The sequence below is a fragment of the Pantherophis guttatus genome, chromosome 1 (assembly GCF_059756535.1).
Source record: "Pantherophis guttatus breed Tessera chromosome 1, ASM5975653v1, whole genome shotgun sequence".
In the NCBI taxonomy this organism is placed as follows: domain Eukaryota; kingdom Metazoa; phylum Chordata; class Lepidosauria; order Squamata; family Colubridae; genus Pantherophis; species Pantherophis guttatus.
In genome coordinates this window covers 79351601-79368515 of record NC_142063.1, presented here as the reverse complement: position 1 = coordinate 79368515, position 16915 = coordinate 79351601, and the positions used below count along the sequence as shown (strand labels likewise).

Below are 16915 nucleotides of genomic sequence, written 5' to 3'. Positions count from 1 at the left end.
AGACTTTTTATAAGGAACTAGAAATAGCAGACTTTCTAGCAACCAAGCACTTTTGAAACTGCTCATTTCTGAACTTGAATGCACCTGAATTGCTAAGTGGTCACAGATGGAATTTACTTTTCTGAAGTTATGAAATGGCCTTGGTTTGTTTGCTTTAATCTGAATCAGTTTAGATTTTATATATATTTCATCTTCATCAAAGGTAGTAGATACTGAATGAGATTTGCATTCAGTATCTCAAAATTGGAGTTAGAAGTGACTAACATGGTTTAAAAACTTGAATTAGCTATTGTGCAATAATGTTTTAAACGCCTTTGGAAAAGGAGGAGAGTAGAAAGGAAGTAATTTTTCAGGAAGATGTGTTTGCTAGTGAAAGGAGAAACTTCATTTCATGCCTTTAAATTCAAACATGGGAAACAATGATGTTTTATAAACAAGCAAACATCTTTATTATGGTCAGTGGTCACAATTATGGACAGTTTCTTAACAGGATTTAGAAATTTTAGACAATAAGAATATGTAAGCTAAGGAAAAATATAAATAAAACTATTAGAATACTAAAATAAGAGTTAAATACTAAATTATAAAATGGTGATTAAAATGGTAAAATGCTACATAGCTAAACTAAGTGAATAAAATATTTTATTTGTGTACTGGAACTATACTACTAAAATACTGGCTTGTTAAGCTATTAAAATATTTAAAAACTTCAGGTATGAACCTTTCAATCCTTTAATCAATTAATCATAATTACAATTTGGAACAATTTACATTTCATGTCATCAACATACTACACCATCAATCTTAAATTCTTAATTTTTCCTTATTGTGACACTGTATTTGGACCGCTGCTGGAGAAAATTTTGCTACTTGCTATGAGATTTTAGGATCTTACCTGCCAGTAGAGAAACTTAAGTATTTATGTATCATCCATAGCTGTCTGAATTTTTTGTATTGGCCATTAACAAAGTACTAAAAGCATTCCTAAACAAACATAATTTTAGATGAAAAGGCCAATATTTCTAGCACACATTTGCACATGGACTGAGTCTTTCATTAGCATGATATCTATCCTTAAAGACGTCTGAAAGAAAAATATTAAAGAGGGCTAAAGAGCATACTCTGAGATATTTTGGAAAAGTAAATTGTTTAGATATTGGGCTACATACTTGCATAGGTTAAAACATTTTAGGCGATTTATAGTCCTATTGCTGGTTACTTCATGAATGCCCATAATAGAGGCTATGGTGTGAAATATGTAAGTAGATACAAGTTCTATTGAGTTGGATTTTGAAATTGCTTTAAATCATTACCCTATCTAGCCACCAGGGGGAATTTAGTGTAAAAATATAATTCTTTCCCAAAAGTGAGTGTTGTCTGCATTACACAGATACACCAAATTATGATAGCAGTATTTGCTTAAGTAATTATTTGGGAGAATACTCTTTCAGGAAGACTTACTTTTGGTTAAAGACATTTACAATGCATTAAGCAATAGCCTTCATACTTTTGTATATACCCTGATTAGTAGGGCTTTTGGCCCCCCCCCCAAGCGGTGTTCTTTTTTATATAAAGTCAGTTTATTGCCCCCACAATCCGGGTCCTCATTTTACCTACCTTGAAAGGATGGAAGGCTGAGTCAACCTTGAGCCTGGTGAGATTTGAACTTGCAGTAATTGCAGGCAGCTGGTGATACTTGACAGCACTTTAGTCTACTGCGCCACCAAGGCTCTTGAAATACAGTTGATGTGTATAGAACAAGAAAAAAGAATTTCAACTAACCAATATTTCCACTGAACGTCTGGTTATCTTCACTTGGATGCCATAAAATGTATCCACACAATGTGGTTAAAAATGTATATTGTAGAAACTATGGGATTCACAGGCACAACATCCTGAACTAGGCATATCTCCTCTGGACAGTTCTTGCATAATTACTTTCAAGCACTAGGTCCTTTTACCTGAGACAGTCCCTACATTTCAGGATGGATTCTAAGACATGCCAATTTGTTGTGCTAAATGAAGAGATGGAAGATGCAACCGAAGGCAATTTTCCTATTTATATGATTGATGCTGCGTGGATTCCCAGTGATTCCCTTTTTGGCTGGGAAAAGTCTAATGAGTTGCCTCTGAGGAAAGAAAGAATGCTCCAGAAGATTTAATCAATTTTTGAAAGAGGTTTGAAAGAAAGAAAACAGCAGAGAAAATACCAGCGCAGCTCGTGCCCTCATATTGTTGTTATCCTAATCTACAGCCAATGGAGTGATAATCAGGCCCAGTGCTGCAAATTTTAGGACATTTCTTCAGTATTAATTTAAAGCATGTATGAATCTATTCTTGTTTCTGCAAAAAAAAAACAACCCCAAAACCCAAACATTGCTGTGATAAATGTTAGTTGTTCAGATCATCAGCTCCATTCTGGTTCTGGAATGTCTAGAGCTGGTCAGTGCCAAATTGTCTGTCTTCATTGGCAGATTTTTTAAAATATGGCCCCTCCTTGGTTTCTTTCCTTTCCTTTCTGACATTATTATTATTTTCTCTCTGTCAATGTTATCTGCTGGCAGAAAGCATGCACAGATCAGGTCATTCAAACAAGGTAGGGAAAGGCTGTTGGGCCACGTTCAGAGAGATCTAATGGCAGAAAAGAAATGGTATGTGGATGTCAGCCAGGAATCAGAGAGAAAAGACACAACCATACTGGCAGGTACTGTATGCTCATAGTTACTGTCGTTCACAAAGAGGCTGCAAAGAAAACAGATTTTACATAGCACATTGCTGTGGTATAACTTCATTATTTTAAAAACGAAAGCTTACTTTAATAAAGATTGGAAAGACACAACAAAAGACTATTTCAGTTCTGGTCTGGGTAAGGATTAGGGTTAGAGTCAAGATTGTATGATTAAGTGGTAACATACTACTAGTGCCAAGTGAAGCTGGGGAAAGTACCTAAAAGCATGAGGCTCTGGGTAGGAATGACTACATACTATTTAGGAAATCTTGTCATTCTCCTCATATATTCCACAATTGTTTAAAGTCAGTATAATTCTCTTCCAAACAAATCCTAAGTAGAAAAATAGGGTATCGGAGGCATCACTGGTGAGATAATTTTTGGTGCTTGGGTGAGATATGAATATGACTTGTAGTCCCTGTTTTGCAATCTATAAATGTGAGAATGCATTTTTCTCCTATTCTTCCTTACATTTGGCTTTCCACAAATGATACCTTCATGAAGAGCACAGCAGAACCTGGGTCATATAAAAGTCCTTTCAGTATATGGTGAAACAAAACAGGAGTTTTCAGTGATCCAATAATCTCTTGAATCATATCTTTTGATAAGATCTTAGACAAATAAAGAGTTCTTTAAAAGTCAAACAATTTCAACAAATATTACAATAGTGGAATATAAGGTGTTTTTCTGTCATCATAGGCAAGGTGCAGAGAAGAATCTGCATTTGTTTTTCTTGCTTTTCAAACATCAATCTAAAATGAAAAACAAAAAGCAGACACGATTTAAATAAAATCAGACAGAAGGTAAAATCTCCTTCATAGTCTAGCCCACAGCTAGGTTCTTTGCTAGTGGTTCCTCACTCATGTACCACCAGGTATAAGCATGCATAGCTTTTCAAGATCAATAAAAATCAACTCTATGTGGCCAGTTTGCAAGGCAAATCAATAAAAAGCATAGCAAAATATAGAAGACATATTGTGAAAACCCCAAGAGACAAATGGGGATTTACGTTACTGCCTTCAGATAATAAATAAGGTCTCTCTTTTTTTTTGAAGTATCTCTCAAACAGTTAGAACAGTACATTTTGAATTATTTTGGATTTCCATATACAAGATCCAATTTAAGCAGTTAAGTTTCTGGTTGCTATTTCCACTAAGTTGCTATATCAGCCTGACAAGGATAGAGAGGACCCTCATATCCCCTCCCACTCATGAAATGTAAGGCCTCTTTGGCACTCAAGGCTGCAGTAACAAGAGAGCCCTTTCCATTGAAGCAGTGACAGCATCAATGCTTTTTAAGAAAATTGAAGGTGATACACCGTTCTAGTGACTTCCTCTTATCTTATTCCTGGCAAGCAAGTTTCTTTTTTCACATTTGAGAACAATGTGACCCAGCATGTATGACTCAGATGAGAAAACATTCAAGGGGCACTGATGCTTCAGATCATATCAGTATCGTCTCTATTGTTACAAAATCTGTAACAACTGCTAATATTTCAACAAGTTCATGCTTTCTACAGCTCTTGAGCTGACTTGCGTTTTCCACAATATTTTTGCTTACTTCTTCCTCCCACAAATGTCCTAATTTCTTGCTTTAGGACTATCAGCTGATCAAAACTTTTGTTTACATTCCTCAATTGTAAATTACATGTTTCTTCGCTGAAACCCTGTATTAGAAAGTCAGCAGGGTATAGTGGTTAGAATGCTGGTCTTAAACCCGAGACACTGGAGTTCCATCTAGGCTAGACCTTGATTCTGACCAGATAATTCTTTCTCAGCCTAATCTATCTTGCATTAACTCCATGAGCATAAATAGGAAGAGGGAAAAGAAATGTGTGCTGAGTTAACTGAAAACAAAGTGAGATATAAAACAAAAAAATACTGCCCACTATTATGATATATGTTATGCTGGTTTGCTTCCATAAATGTAGAGTCATTGTGGTAACATAGACTGTTATTAATAAGGAATATTATATTCTGTTTTCTACATTATATTGCATTAGCTATAGAAACATTCTTAGTTACAAAAGTCATTGCTAGTTAAGGAGATTGCAGCCAGGAAAAGAAAGTTAAAACTACAACTTTATGGATATTGTTATGCAAAATATTTATCTTGCAAATGAGGAAAATATGAAGAGTCATTTCATCATGCATAGGGACTTGTAAAAAAGCTACAAAATTTTTGGATTCAAAGGTATGTAATGATACCTAGAATGTTAAAGATAAACATTCAACTGAAACCAGAATTTTTCTTGCTGGGATTAATGGACAGCCAAGAAGCAGTGGAAGATTATTTTTATATATGATTACTGTTTTGAGATAACTACATGCACAAAAAATGGAAAGATTGTGAAATGCCCACAACAGAGGAATGGTTGTTTGAGATGACAGAATTAGCAGACTGGTAAAATTAACTTGTTTGATTTGTGAAAGACCAACAACTGTGTTTATCAGTGACAGGAATCTTCTTATGAATGTTTTGCTGAAAAAGAGAGAAAAATTATCTTATGATTTATGGGTTTGAAGATTAGAAAGAAGGAAATTATGGAAGATAGAAGAAATTATGAAAAGAAGGAAATTATGATGTAACTTTAGAAAGAGAGGGTAAAATATAAATATATTTATAAACACTATCCACAATATTTTTAATTGCTTCTTTATAATCTTTTTTTTTACTTTTGTCTTTTCTATTTTTTATTCTGTTTACTTTTTTTATCACTATTCTTTCTTATTTTTCTTGTTTCTTTTATAATATTTGTATTTTCTCTTGTTAATTTTTTTTTCAATAACAACTATATTAAAAAAGAATTTGCTATGCAAAATAGAGTCACACTTTCAACACCTTCAGCTAACTGAAAATAAAGTGAGATATAAACAAATAAAAAAGTGAGCACTTTTATGATATATATTATGCTGGTTTGTTTCCATAAATGTAGTCGTTGTGATATTCTAGACTGTTATTAACAAAGAATTCCGAAAAAGAAGGCGACTCATTATAACCGGTCAATTTTTGTCCCCATTCATAATTCAGGAAAAGAAGAATTCCAACTATACTCAGAAATAAACTCAGGAATCTTTCCAATGGGCAAATTCAGATACCATCTTTTTTTCCCAATGTTGAAGGAGGAATATCAACCGGCCTCTATCAAGACTTGTCATGCGAATATACCAATATGACAAATCTCATATTTTTTCAGGGAATTATACTGTGTACTCATTCAGCATCATCAATGTCATTGTCTTTTCCCACTACTGACAATTTTTTTCATACCACAAAATATCAATTAGTGAGAGAAATAAAACATCCCTGCATGAAGCTTTTTGAATGATAGTTCTAGGACTTATTCACCTACAAGCATCCGTTTTCAAACAGTCCCAAAGCCAGCCATCCCTCTGTTCTCATTCTATAGGAAGTTTGAGAGTTGTACTAGATCAGACTTCAAAAGTCTGTTGAGTCTGATTAATTGAAAAAGTACTAAAAAAAACATTTTTACACTAAAAATACATTGAGGTTCAGTTTTCTAGGGAAACATAACAAGATACCTCTAAAGATTTCCTTTTAAAAAATCCTTTAAAATGTATAATGCTAGTAAATGTTAGGGCATGATAAAAGTATATAGCGATAGAACATTTAATTCATTCTACATTATTTTAATTTTTCAACAGGAAAATATTCAACAGGAAAGGTATTTTACTGCTTTCTATAAGATGATTAAAAAATCTAAACAAGTTAAAAGCAAACCTTGATATATAAAAAAAAAGCTAAGCGGAGCTAAAGCATCTATGACTGCAGTTAACGTGTTATTTTTTTCCATGGTTTTTCTAAAGCAAGAAGGAATGTGCTCTTGAAAAATATAGGCTGCTTACAAATGGCTTTTGGTGTTGATTGTGATGATGATGACAAACATGCCATATAGACACATATACAAGTATATACACTTTTGTGTACCCATAAATACACATATAATTCCTGTAACAAATGAGTGAATGAGCCTTGGCAATACCAGAATAAATCCATATTTTGGTGTAGCCCAACTATCATGAATTCACTATTTCAGTGGCCTTCATAAGCATCCTTAAGTCCATCTTGGAGTTATCTAAACTAATGCACTTGGTTTTCTTTACCAGAGTTAGATCAACCATATAAGAAGCCCCAAAACAATTAGTGAATCCTCCTCACTTAAGTGACAGAAAAGCTCAGATTTTCACCTTGCTTCTTCCATGATGAAACATATGTAACACATGCAGCTCAAACTGGCAACTTGGCTCAAAATTTACTTCATTCAGCATCATGTTTCCTGCAGTGGCAACCCAACTGATTAAAGGAAGCCCAAATAATATGGAAGCAATTGCACTCATGTTCCCTAGCAACCAGTATTCATATTCAAGGTGGGCACCCTGAAACAAATATGAACCCAGCTTCCTAAGTGAATGAAACTGAATGGAAATAGATGATTATCTCTCTGGGTTAAACAATAGACTTCAAGACTATTTTCATACTATGAGAGAAAATCTAATTCATATAGCTAAGTACAAACATGCAAAACTAAAAGGCATGGTAGCATTTTCTAATTATCTAAACAGTGAAGATTTTTCTCTCTCTCATCTCATCTCATCTCATCTCATCAGATCACATTTCATCTCTCTCATCTAGGTCTTTGAAAAGATTGTTGAAGAACTGAAGTTTGAAAAGTGAGGAAGGAGTGTTGCTATGTATGTATAGGTGGATTGATCAAAATGGGTAGATATTTGAATGTGACTGGCTGCATAAGCTGAATTTTGATCTCCCTCACAACTGAATCAATGATCAGTGCAGCGGGAGGCCTTTGGACCACCCTTCACACACAAAGACAACTCCCAATAGCTGCTTTAGAGCATAATATGAATATAATTGGTAATCAAGAACAGGAATAATGTATATGCAGTTGGGTGCTTGCCTGCCAGGCTCTCAGCAGAGGTTGTGACCCCTTTTAGGTCAGTGGATCAACCTATCTTTTGAGAAAAAAGAATCCACAACGAGACTGTGGAAGCTATAGTCCCAGTCTGCCTCACAGCCAAAGCAACAATGCAGTGTAGGAGCAAACCCCAGCAACACAATAGAAAGGAATGGTCCCTCGACTTACCAGCTGGACTTATTGGAGGTAAGCATTTTGCCATCTCTGACCTGTCATCTCAAGTAGCTTCCTCCAAGCACCCTAGATAGTCTGTATGTCTTGTGCTGGCATAACAGTGAACAATTAAACCTGTCTTCAGGTAATTTTAGCAATTAACTGATAAGGAAGATACTGTGGGTTGATACTATGTCCTCAGCAAATAAGAATGACCATATTTGCTGCTATGGCAAAGAAGCAGTATGGATGGACTCTTAATCAGTCAACCATGCTCTGTTTCATATCTTATTTCTTGTTTTCCTCCTCATTCAATTAGTTAGCATTTTGTAGCCTCTGAGTATATTCAGTGCTTGTTCCATCTTTTTGATATCTCCTTCAGGTTTTATTTCTGCTAAAAATATTTTTGTAACCCTAAGGATTGTCCTGGCTCAGTTGATATTTGTATACAGGTAATGCTGTGTGGCTTCCAAACAGTTTCAAAAATGGAAATACAGAGAAAGCAACATTTTGTTCCTCTTGTTAAAGCAAAATCAAGACCCTGTTGGTCAAAAGAGAGTGTTATAAAATCAACGCAGAAGAAATAGCAGGCATCTATAAAGCCTAATGACATTAGGGTTATACCACCTGCTGAGTTAACCTCTGTGAAGCTGAAATGGCCACATTCCAGTGCCCTTAATCCTGATTCACACATTTTGTATAACCATAAATGGACAGAGAGATCATTGAGTTGCTTGTATACAGAAAGAAAAAATAGGTTGTGTGAAGCTTCCCTTATTTCCTGGGGAATGTGTTGAAGACTGGGGTGCCAAAAAATAATAAACATGTGCACATGTGAGTGGAAGATTTGAGATGCAGGGAAATAGATGGAATGGCTTTGAAGTTTTTTTAAAGGCACATGTCAAACCCCCTCCCTGCCCATTTCCGTTTTCCCAACTGTTTTGAGATATGCCTATCTCCAGGGGTCTGGAAAGAATGAAATTAAGAAAGAAGAAGAAGAGATAAACATTTTAGATTCCAATAGATGAAAGATACTGGAATTCACAGCAGGAAATAGGAGAAGGGGGAGCTTGCCAGCATTGGTAGAGACACATTCTCAAGCTGTCCCCAGAATCCAAAGCTAGAGGAATGTTTGAGAGGGGAAGTGTCCATTTTGTTTCTGTACCAACAAAAATTCTCTTTCTCCTCTCTTTTGCCTGCTTCTCATTCTCTCCAGTGATAAAGTCAAATTCATACAAAAGCTTTGGAAGGACAGTTTGTCTAATTTCTAGGGTATGGAGTTTTCTGACCTTACTTTCTCAGAAGATTGTTTTTAGAGTTGGTCCAAAAGACGTTACTGCATACCCTGAGCCGTTCAGAAAGATGTTATTTTCTTTGGGGAACCAAGCCTTCAGAAGTAGAAATCCCCACCTTCTTCTTGATAGGATTGTTAAATGGCAATATTTTATTCCACCTATTTTAACAGGCTGTCATTATAACAAACAGAAGAATTATTTCAGCAAAGGAGCTATGATGTAGCGATTACCTAGAATAACGGTTCTGTTATGGGGGTGGGTGGGTGAGACTTTACTGCTAAGTGTACTGAGGATTACAGGCCAATCTTATGAGTGTTTACCTAAAAAAATATGTCCACCACAGTTGCCAACTGAGAATAACATATCATAGACTGAATGAGGTGAACACTAACTTGCAATCATTGAAACATTTTTTTTAAAAAAAACCCTCTTTTCTTTCCACTCCTCTCTTCCTCCTTCCTCTGTTGTTTATCTTATGCTGAGTTTTTAGTTTTCAGCCATTTAAGAGTGTTTTTTTCTCCCTGTGCTCTGCTAAATGCTGTCCAGATTTTTGTGGTATATTATTATAGTCCAATACTGTATTGTTGGAAGACAAGGGTCGTTCTGAGTCTCATCATTTAGGCAGTGTCAGTGTCATGATCCTGAGTCAGGCCTCCTCAGTCACCGCCTGCCTTCTTTTGAACAGTGTATCATCCTCCTGATACTAAATGGACCCCGACTCTGTTAGCTTTCCCAAAGCCATTAACACTTGGCTACTACTTCAGTAGGTCTTTGAGGGTTAAGCGAGCCTTTTCAGTCTCTCCTCACATGGGTGCTGTTGAGGTTGTTCCTCAGTGTGTGGGACGTTACTCATTTATTTTATTATGATGTTTTGTTTTAGTTTTAATCTTATTACTGTAAGTGGCTCTGAGTCAGACATGCCTGGAATAGCATATAAGCCTAGTCAAATAAACAGTAATAAATGAATACAAAATACAGGGTTCTATGCAGGAAGATGGAGAAGAGAAGACACTGTTCTTTTGAGATGTGTTACTTTGGGGGTAAGAGAATTTAATATTATTATCATCATCATCCATGCATGATGTGTTCTTATGCCCAGTTTAATCACTTCTTCTTCACTAGATAACAATATATAGTACAGTGGTTATATTCAATCCGGCAAAGGAACCTTCATGAGAAAAATAGTTTTAATCATTCTCTTTTAATAGTGATATTAAAAGAGAATATCATAGCATCTCACATCATCTGGGAAATGTCTCAAGGTTTTTCAGCATGCATGTACTCAAAAGCTCAAAGAAGCAGATACTTTTTTGAGGAAAAAAAAATGATTTAACAAAGAGGCCAAGGGCATGAGCAATGCATTGGTAGTCTTCAGGATTCTTTTTTCTTTCTCCAAATTAACACTAAGGCTCCCACACCATAGTATGCTTAAAAGGGAGGAAAACTCTAGAATGTTGCCAAAGCTTTGTGTGAATTATCACTGTGTTCCTTCCTAGGATCATGTCTGAAATAACAATGTGAGAAGTTCAAAATCTCCAGGTATGGGATTACTTTGTAGCTAAAGCCAACCAATTTCAGTAGGAAAATGTGCCGCTCTCTGTTTGGGCATGTAATATATAGTATATAAGATTTTAAAAAGGTAATAGGCTGTTTGCTTTCAGTTTGCAGAAAGATACTTCTTTCCCATTTATACCATTTATATATTGATTGATGATTTTTTTTTTGCCTATTTCCATTTTACTTCCAGAGTATCCTATCAGGAACCTATACATACTGTATACAGTACAATATTCTGCCTTCATACTAGAGATATCTATGTGAAGGTAATCAGTCAGTCAGTCAGTCAGTCAGTCAATCAAATCAATCTAAATAGATTAATTTGTGTACCTTCATTGAATGTTTACTACAGATGGAAAAATTAGTGGAGAAATTTTGTGATATCCAAGTGCTGGAAGGAAAGTAGGGAAATATATAGTCTGTAACAAATACAGTGGCTTTGTTAGAAGACACATAAAAGGTTGAATGGAGAAGAAAGGGGGTATTTTAAAAGAATGTGTAGTAAAACAAAAATACATGGAGTCAAAATGAATAGGTGCTGAATGAATGTTGAGTACAATGGATTGTGTCCAAAACTGAGACTGATATGAAGGAAGTAGAGGAAGGTGGTTTAGTCAGAAAGATAAAATGAATGAGCATTCAGTTGTAAAACTAATATATGAAGGAAAAGTATATACTGTAGATCAAGAGAAAGTGGAAAAGTGAGAAAATTATGGTTGGACAGAGTTGATAAATATCTCAAAAGAAAAAAGAGACAAGAAATTGGAAGAACAAAAGCAAGTGATTTGTGAATATGGTGGAAACAAGTGTTTTGCAAGGATTGTAAAATATGATTTTAAGGCAAACTAGGTATTTTTCCTTACCTCATGCCTTCAATGTCTTTGACTTGCTATTTTTGTTTGTAGATTTGACTGCAGGCCCTCACTGCTTTTGTCACAATGAGCATATGTTTAACACTGTAATGGATGTGGTGTGGCACGAGCTGCAATGCCGTGATGTTTTATATGTCACTCTATTCCCTTTTGTGTCACTCTAGCTGCCAGTGCTCGCAGGCACTGAGGTCTGTCTATAATGTCTGATTTCCCAAACTCTTTAGGAAGTAATGTTTACCTCAACCTTAGAATAAGCAGGCTGTTCCTATTTAAAAGCACATACTTGTGCTAAATCAAATTCGGTCCACATCCATGAATTTAAATGGTGCTTAACTGCACAGTTGAAAAGCGATATTTAAAAATGACCTTGCTTCATTTATTTTTTAACAACAACAACCACCCAAAAAAAAAAAAAACCCCAACCCTAAAATTTGACAAAATGTCAAAAAGCCAGAAGTACCCGCTTCCTGATGTTCTCCTATTTAATAATCTATGTTGTGACCCAGCCAAATTCTCATTTCCTCAAAAGATCTTCAAGCTATCTGCAAGCAAGTCCTATCTTATTTGTCATGGGAAGATAATAATGCCACATCACTTTACACAGGGTACTTGTAGAATGCTTGCAAAGAATGCCTGCTTTTGGATTATTGTGCCCTTTCAAAGTGGTCACAATCATTTGTTGGCTGGCTCTTCCAAAACTGGTGCTTGATGTAGTTCTATAGTTGCTTTTCTCACCTAGATGTGGAATGCACAAAGAGAGGAAATCCCTACAGTCTTTTTGAAAGGCTGTCTTAACTTAATTCAAAGAGACATAAGAAAAACTGGATTATCGAAAGTGAGATCAGCGATACTGGCGAAAGATAAGGATTTATGCAGAAATGTGCTTGATAGACATTATTTTGAATGTTAATGAAGGTGACATGACTATATTACTTTTCTGGATGGCTCATCTTATGGAATAAGAAGTCTCCAATTAAACAGGAGGGATGTATTTCTGTTAAAAACACCATCCTTTCTTAAAACAGCAGGGGTCCCTACATTTGAGCAGGAGTGTAATATTTCCAGTATCTTTCTGTTAGTACCTGGCTCCATGAAATATATTCCCCTCTTGTAAATATTTGGTGTATCTGGCTAGAAACCAGGAGACTGAGTTCTAATCATGCCTTGGGCATGAAGCCAGATGAATAATCTTGGTCCAGTCACCCTCTCTCAGCCCTAGGAAGCAGGCAATGGCAAATCACTTTGGAAAGCTTGTCAAGAAAAATGCAGGGCAGTTTTTCAGGCAATCACTAGGAGTCAATATTAACTCAAAAGCCCCCCTTCCCCACACACACTTGTAAATGTATGTGTTAAATAGGTGAAAACTTCAGTTTAAAGAAATATTTGAAGAAACTTGGTATAAATGTTGCTTTATGCACATCTGCCAGAGGCTTTATTTGATGTCATGTAGACTTCCATTTCCAGAGATCGTATAAAGCATAATTGAAATGCTATTTCTATTTAACAGAAGCACTATGTCAGTGCTTCTATAGCTGCAGTCTATATTACCAGGTCTTATAAATGAATGGTGCTTGCAAACAAATAGTCAGTTGATGGAATTTCCAGCCATTCAACATTACATTGTTTGCAGAAGCTTGGTTTACATGTCACACAAAACATGGGCTATTTGGTTTTGGTTTAGGGTGCTGTGTTAATCCAGCCACTATGGTTTACAAATTATTGTGTATGGCATATTATGATTTATGGGCCTAGTCAATTGTGCCTGTTCAACAAGCCATAATTTAAAATTGTGGCTTACTATGATGTGTGAACCCAGACAGCCATACTCTTCAGACAATTTGGGTAAAATCTAGTATTAGCCACTTGTTCCTCATTATGTCTTATACCCATAAACTAATTGTACATCTTAGAATAGAGATTAGTTTTATTATTAATAGCTATATTTTGGGGACATTTTTCTCTATTCCAGATTGATAAATAGATCAAAGAGTATCTACATTATATATATATATGTATATAAATCATCATTTTAAAAAATCTCATACAATTTATAGAATTAGATTGTTAGCTGTATTTATAATATGATCGTTTTATCCTGCAAATTATCTTTTTACTGAAATGTTATAAGAGGTACAAAAGCTATCCTAAAATATCAAACTCTACTCACTCACTTTCTAGTGTGAGATGAATTACTATCCATGGATCAAGGCTATATCAAGCTTGGTATAGCTTGCCTAGGGCAGAATTCTAACAGCAGGCAGGGCCATGACAGTTCCATTTTTTATTTACCAGGAAGGGGAAAATGTTGGAAGAATTGCTAAATCAAAAATCTATAGATTAGGTGATTTGGGAACACTAAAAAGATTCTCACTGTCATTCCTTTGCTGCATTTGGAAGGGCAGGATTTGCTATTGGGCACAGAAAAGGAAAATGAAGCCACGAAGGCTCACTGACCAATTGTATTAGCGTTTTGGCTTATATTATATTGAATGCTGACATATATGAGAACTAGAGTGGAGCAGTGGTTAACGCTTTGGTTTAGGAATAGAAAAATTCAGGTTCTTGTCCTCCCTCAGCATTGGACATTTACTGGTTGTCAGTGGGTCAGTTTCTCTCCCTCTTATCCAGCCCATCATATCTCACAAGATTGTTGTTGTGGGCAAAAGTTGGAGGAGAGAGCTCCTAGAGGAATATAAATGAATAAATATGTTTGCTGTCGCAGGAAAGTGTTCCCCAGTTGGTTGCCCTCCAGATGAATTGGATTACAGCTTCTATCACTCCTGGAGGCGGAGAAGGCATTTGCAAGCAATTAAGCAATAAACCAAACCAAAACTATTTCTTTTATGGAGGCCCAGACAGGTTTTCACAAGATGACAGATGCTCAGCGTCTTGAAGTCTCCAGGATCTGTAACCAAAGTAGCCAAAGTTCATAGCTACTTCATCCATGTTACCAACCATTGAATTAGTTGGAACTTGGTGTAATTGCCATTTTGCCATGAAGAGGAGGCATACCGAATGTCCTGAATGTTAAAGCTGTGCTCCAAAGACAAGCCATCATAAAATATTGGCCAGTTCCTTCATTTTCCTAAATCTAAAATACCTTTATGACTAGTTTAGTGTTCATTTCTTTTCCCTAGAGAACTCATCCAACTTTCTATTTGTGAAACAGTTGAAATGTAAAAACTTCTGATGCACAGGATTATGATTTTCATCATCTTTTCCCTGCGTGTGTTCTGGCTGTGGATGATGGGAACTGAGGCCCCTACCTCTGCAGATTCCATGCCGGATAAGTCTAATGACAAATCTTTGGGAAAGGCAGATCAACCTTCAAAAAGGTTTGGCATGTAGAAAAGTGGCCTCATTTCCCCATTGCCATCTTCATGGCTTTCTGGTAAGCCCCTGAAAGCCCCTGAATCATAAACATCAGGCTGTCTAAGAGGAAACGGGGCTGGCTCTGCAATATGGCACAGTGAAGTAATCTGCGCTGTGAGACAGGATGGAGGTAGGAATTTTGGAGCTGAATGCCAAGAGCGAAAAGACATGACATTTTAAAAAGGGCTAACCAGGGCTGGCTTGGAGGAAGAGGCAGACTCCAGTCAGATCCCTTTTTAGCCTTTCGGTTGCAGAATGGCTCAGCTGGCTGGCACCAAAGATGTAGCTGGAAAGGCCTTTGCACATGAGGTTTTGGCAGGCAAAGCTTACCTCTATCTTGCGAGGGAAATGCATCATAGCCCTGGGTGGAAAAAGGAATAAGTCTGCTGGCTCGGAGAACCCAAAGTCTGCACATTAACTTCCTTTAAGCCCTGCTTGCATTAACTTGGGAGGTTAGAAAGTTGCGCCAAAAGATTTCTATTGATCCACAACTTGTTTTGTAGAGACACCCAGAAAGGCAGCCAGTGAATCACTCCATCCGCCTTTAGTCATGAAACCACACCGAGTGCACACTCCAAGGAAGCACAAACTAAACAGCCCAGATAACGCACTCATGGACACACACACCACACATCCACATCCACACCCTTTTCATTTGTGCTCTTTGGCCTCAATATATCTGTCTGAGCATGGGGCATCCCTTTGCCGGACACACATTTGGGAAGCATCCACAGACTTTTCACCCAGGCGCCGCCTCCCACCTCTCCATCTGCTTTATAGTGGGTGGTTTGCTATGACAAATAGAAAACTGTCTGCAGCTTCTCCTCTCCTCCTCCCTTCCCCTGTTTTGTTCCCCTCTCTCCCATGCTTTGGCTTTGGAGACAGCCTACCAAACAAATTCCAACGTAAAAAAAGCCTCAGACATCGCGTAAGAGCAATCCCGTTGGAAAATAACAGCCCTAGTGCGGCGAGAATCCCTTTCTTCTTCTTCTCCTTTCTTACGAAAGGGAAAAAATTACGCAGAAGCAAGTTTGACATTTCACTGCTTCCCGTAGGATTCCCAGGAAAAGAGGAGAAAAGCCACCGCTGCCGCGCTTCCTCGCAAAGTGTAAACGCTCACTTGCATCTGGTCCGAGAAAGTCCTACCTTTCGGTCCCCGATTTGCGGGCGAAAAAACCCCGCCGACAGGCTGCCTGTTGAGACGAGAAAGAATTCCTCCGGCGCTGCCTGCAGGAAGGCAAGGACTTATCCGAGTCCCGGACTCCTTTTGCCAACTTCTGAAACAGCTCCTTTTCTTCCCTCCTCTGTCTCTCTCTCTCTGTGTGTGTCTGTCTCTCTCTCTCTCCCTCTCCCTCCCTCCCTCCCTCCCTCCCTCCCTCTCTCTCTCTCTCTCTCTGGGAGGGCGCTGGAGCCGTTTGAATGACCGCTCTGGCGACCTCTGGTTGCGCAATTTGAAGGCGGAGGCGAAAGCCGCTTCCGAAGCCTTCCCCCCGGCAGGCATCACCCCAGGGGCCAGAGAGCTCTTCTAGCAAAGGGCGGAGAGCGGGAGCGAGCCAGGAAATGCCGGAGAAGGCGAATTGGCATATGGGCTGTGTGCTCTTTTCTTAGCTGCAGCCACATGAGTGTGGGAGTCCTGCGTGCAAGACGTCTGAGTGCATGTGTGAATCGGACTCATTTGGAAGAGGGAAGCTGTTTTTCTGTATATATCATGTTCCAAATCATCACCACAACCATCATCACTATTGTCGCCGTCGTCGCCATCATCATCATCATCATCATCATCATCATCATCATCATCATCTCTTGCACAGGCAGAGATTGGGTTGGAGTAAAAGATTCCAAGGTCTTTGAGATTCTCCCATTGAGCCATTTCTATTGCAAATTTCCCATTTCTCCTGACCTAAAGGCTACACCAGGCCAGACAGTAAGGAACAAAAAAAAAAAAAAAAAAAAAAGGGGGGGGGGAAGGAGGGGGCAAGAGAAG

General features: G+C 37.5%; 1 protein-coding gene across 2 annotated transcripts in view; it reads right to left on the bottom strand.

Moving 5' to 3' along the window:
• The window catches only part of ALX4 (ALX homeobox 4), a 77027-nt gene that overhangs the window by 46852 nt on the left and 13260 nt on the right, over positions 1-16915 (bottom strand). The window contains exon 1 of one of the 2 annotated variants that reach the window (XM_087876903.1): positions 16078-16586. The exons of the other annotated variant lie outside the window; for it this stretch is intronic. Coding sequence (XP_087733029.1) covers positions 16078-16432 — 355 coding nt within the window. The 5' untranslated portion in view covers positions 16433-16586. Of the gene's footprint in view, positions 1-16077; positions 16587-16915 lie in introns of those variants that run through there. 2 annotated transcript variants of the gene reach the window in all.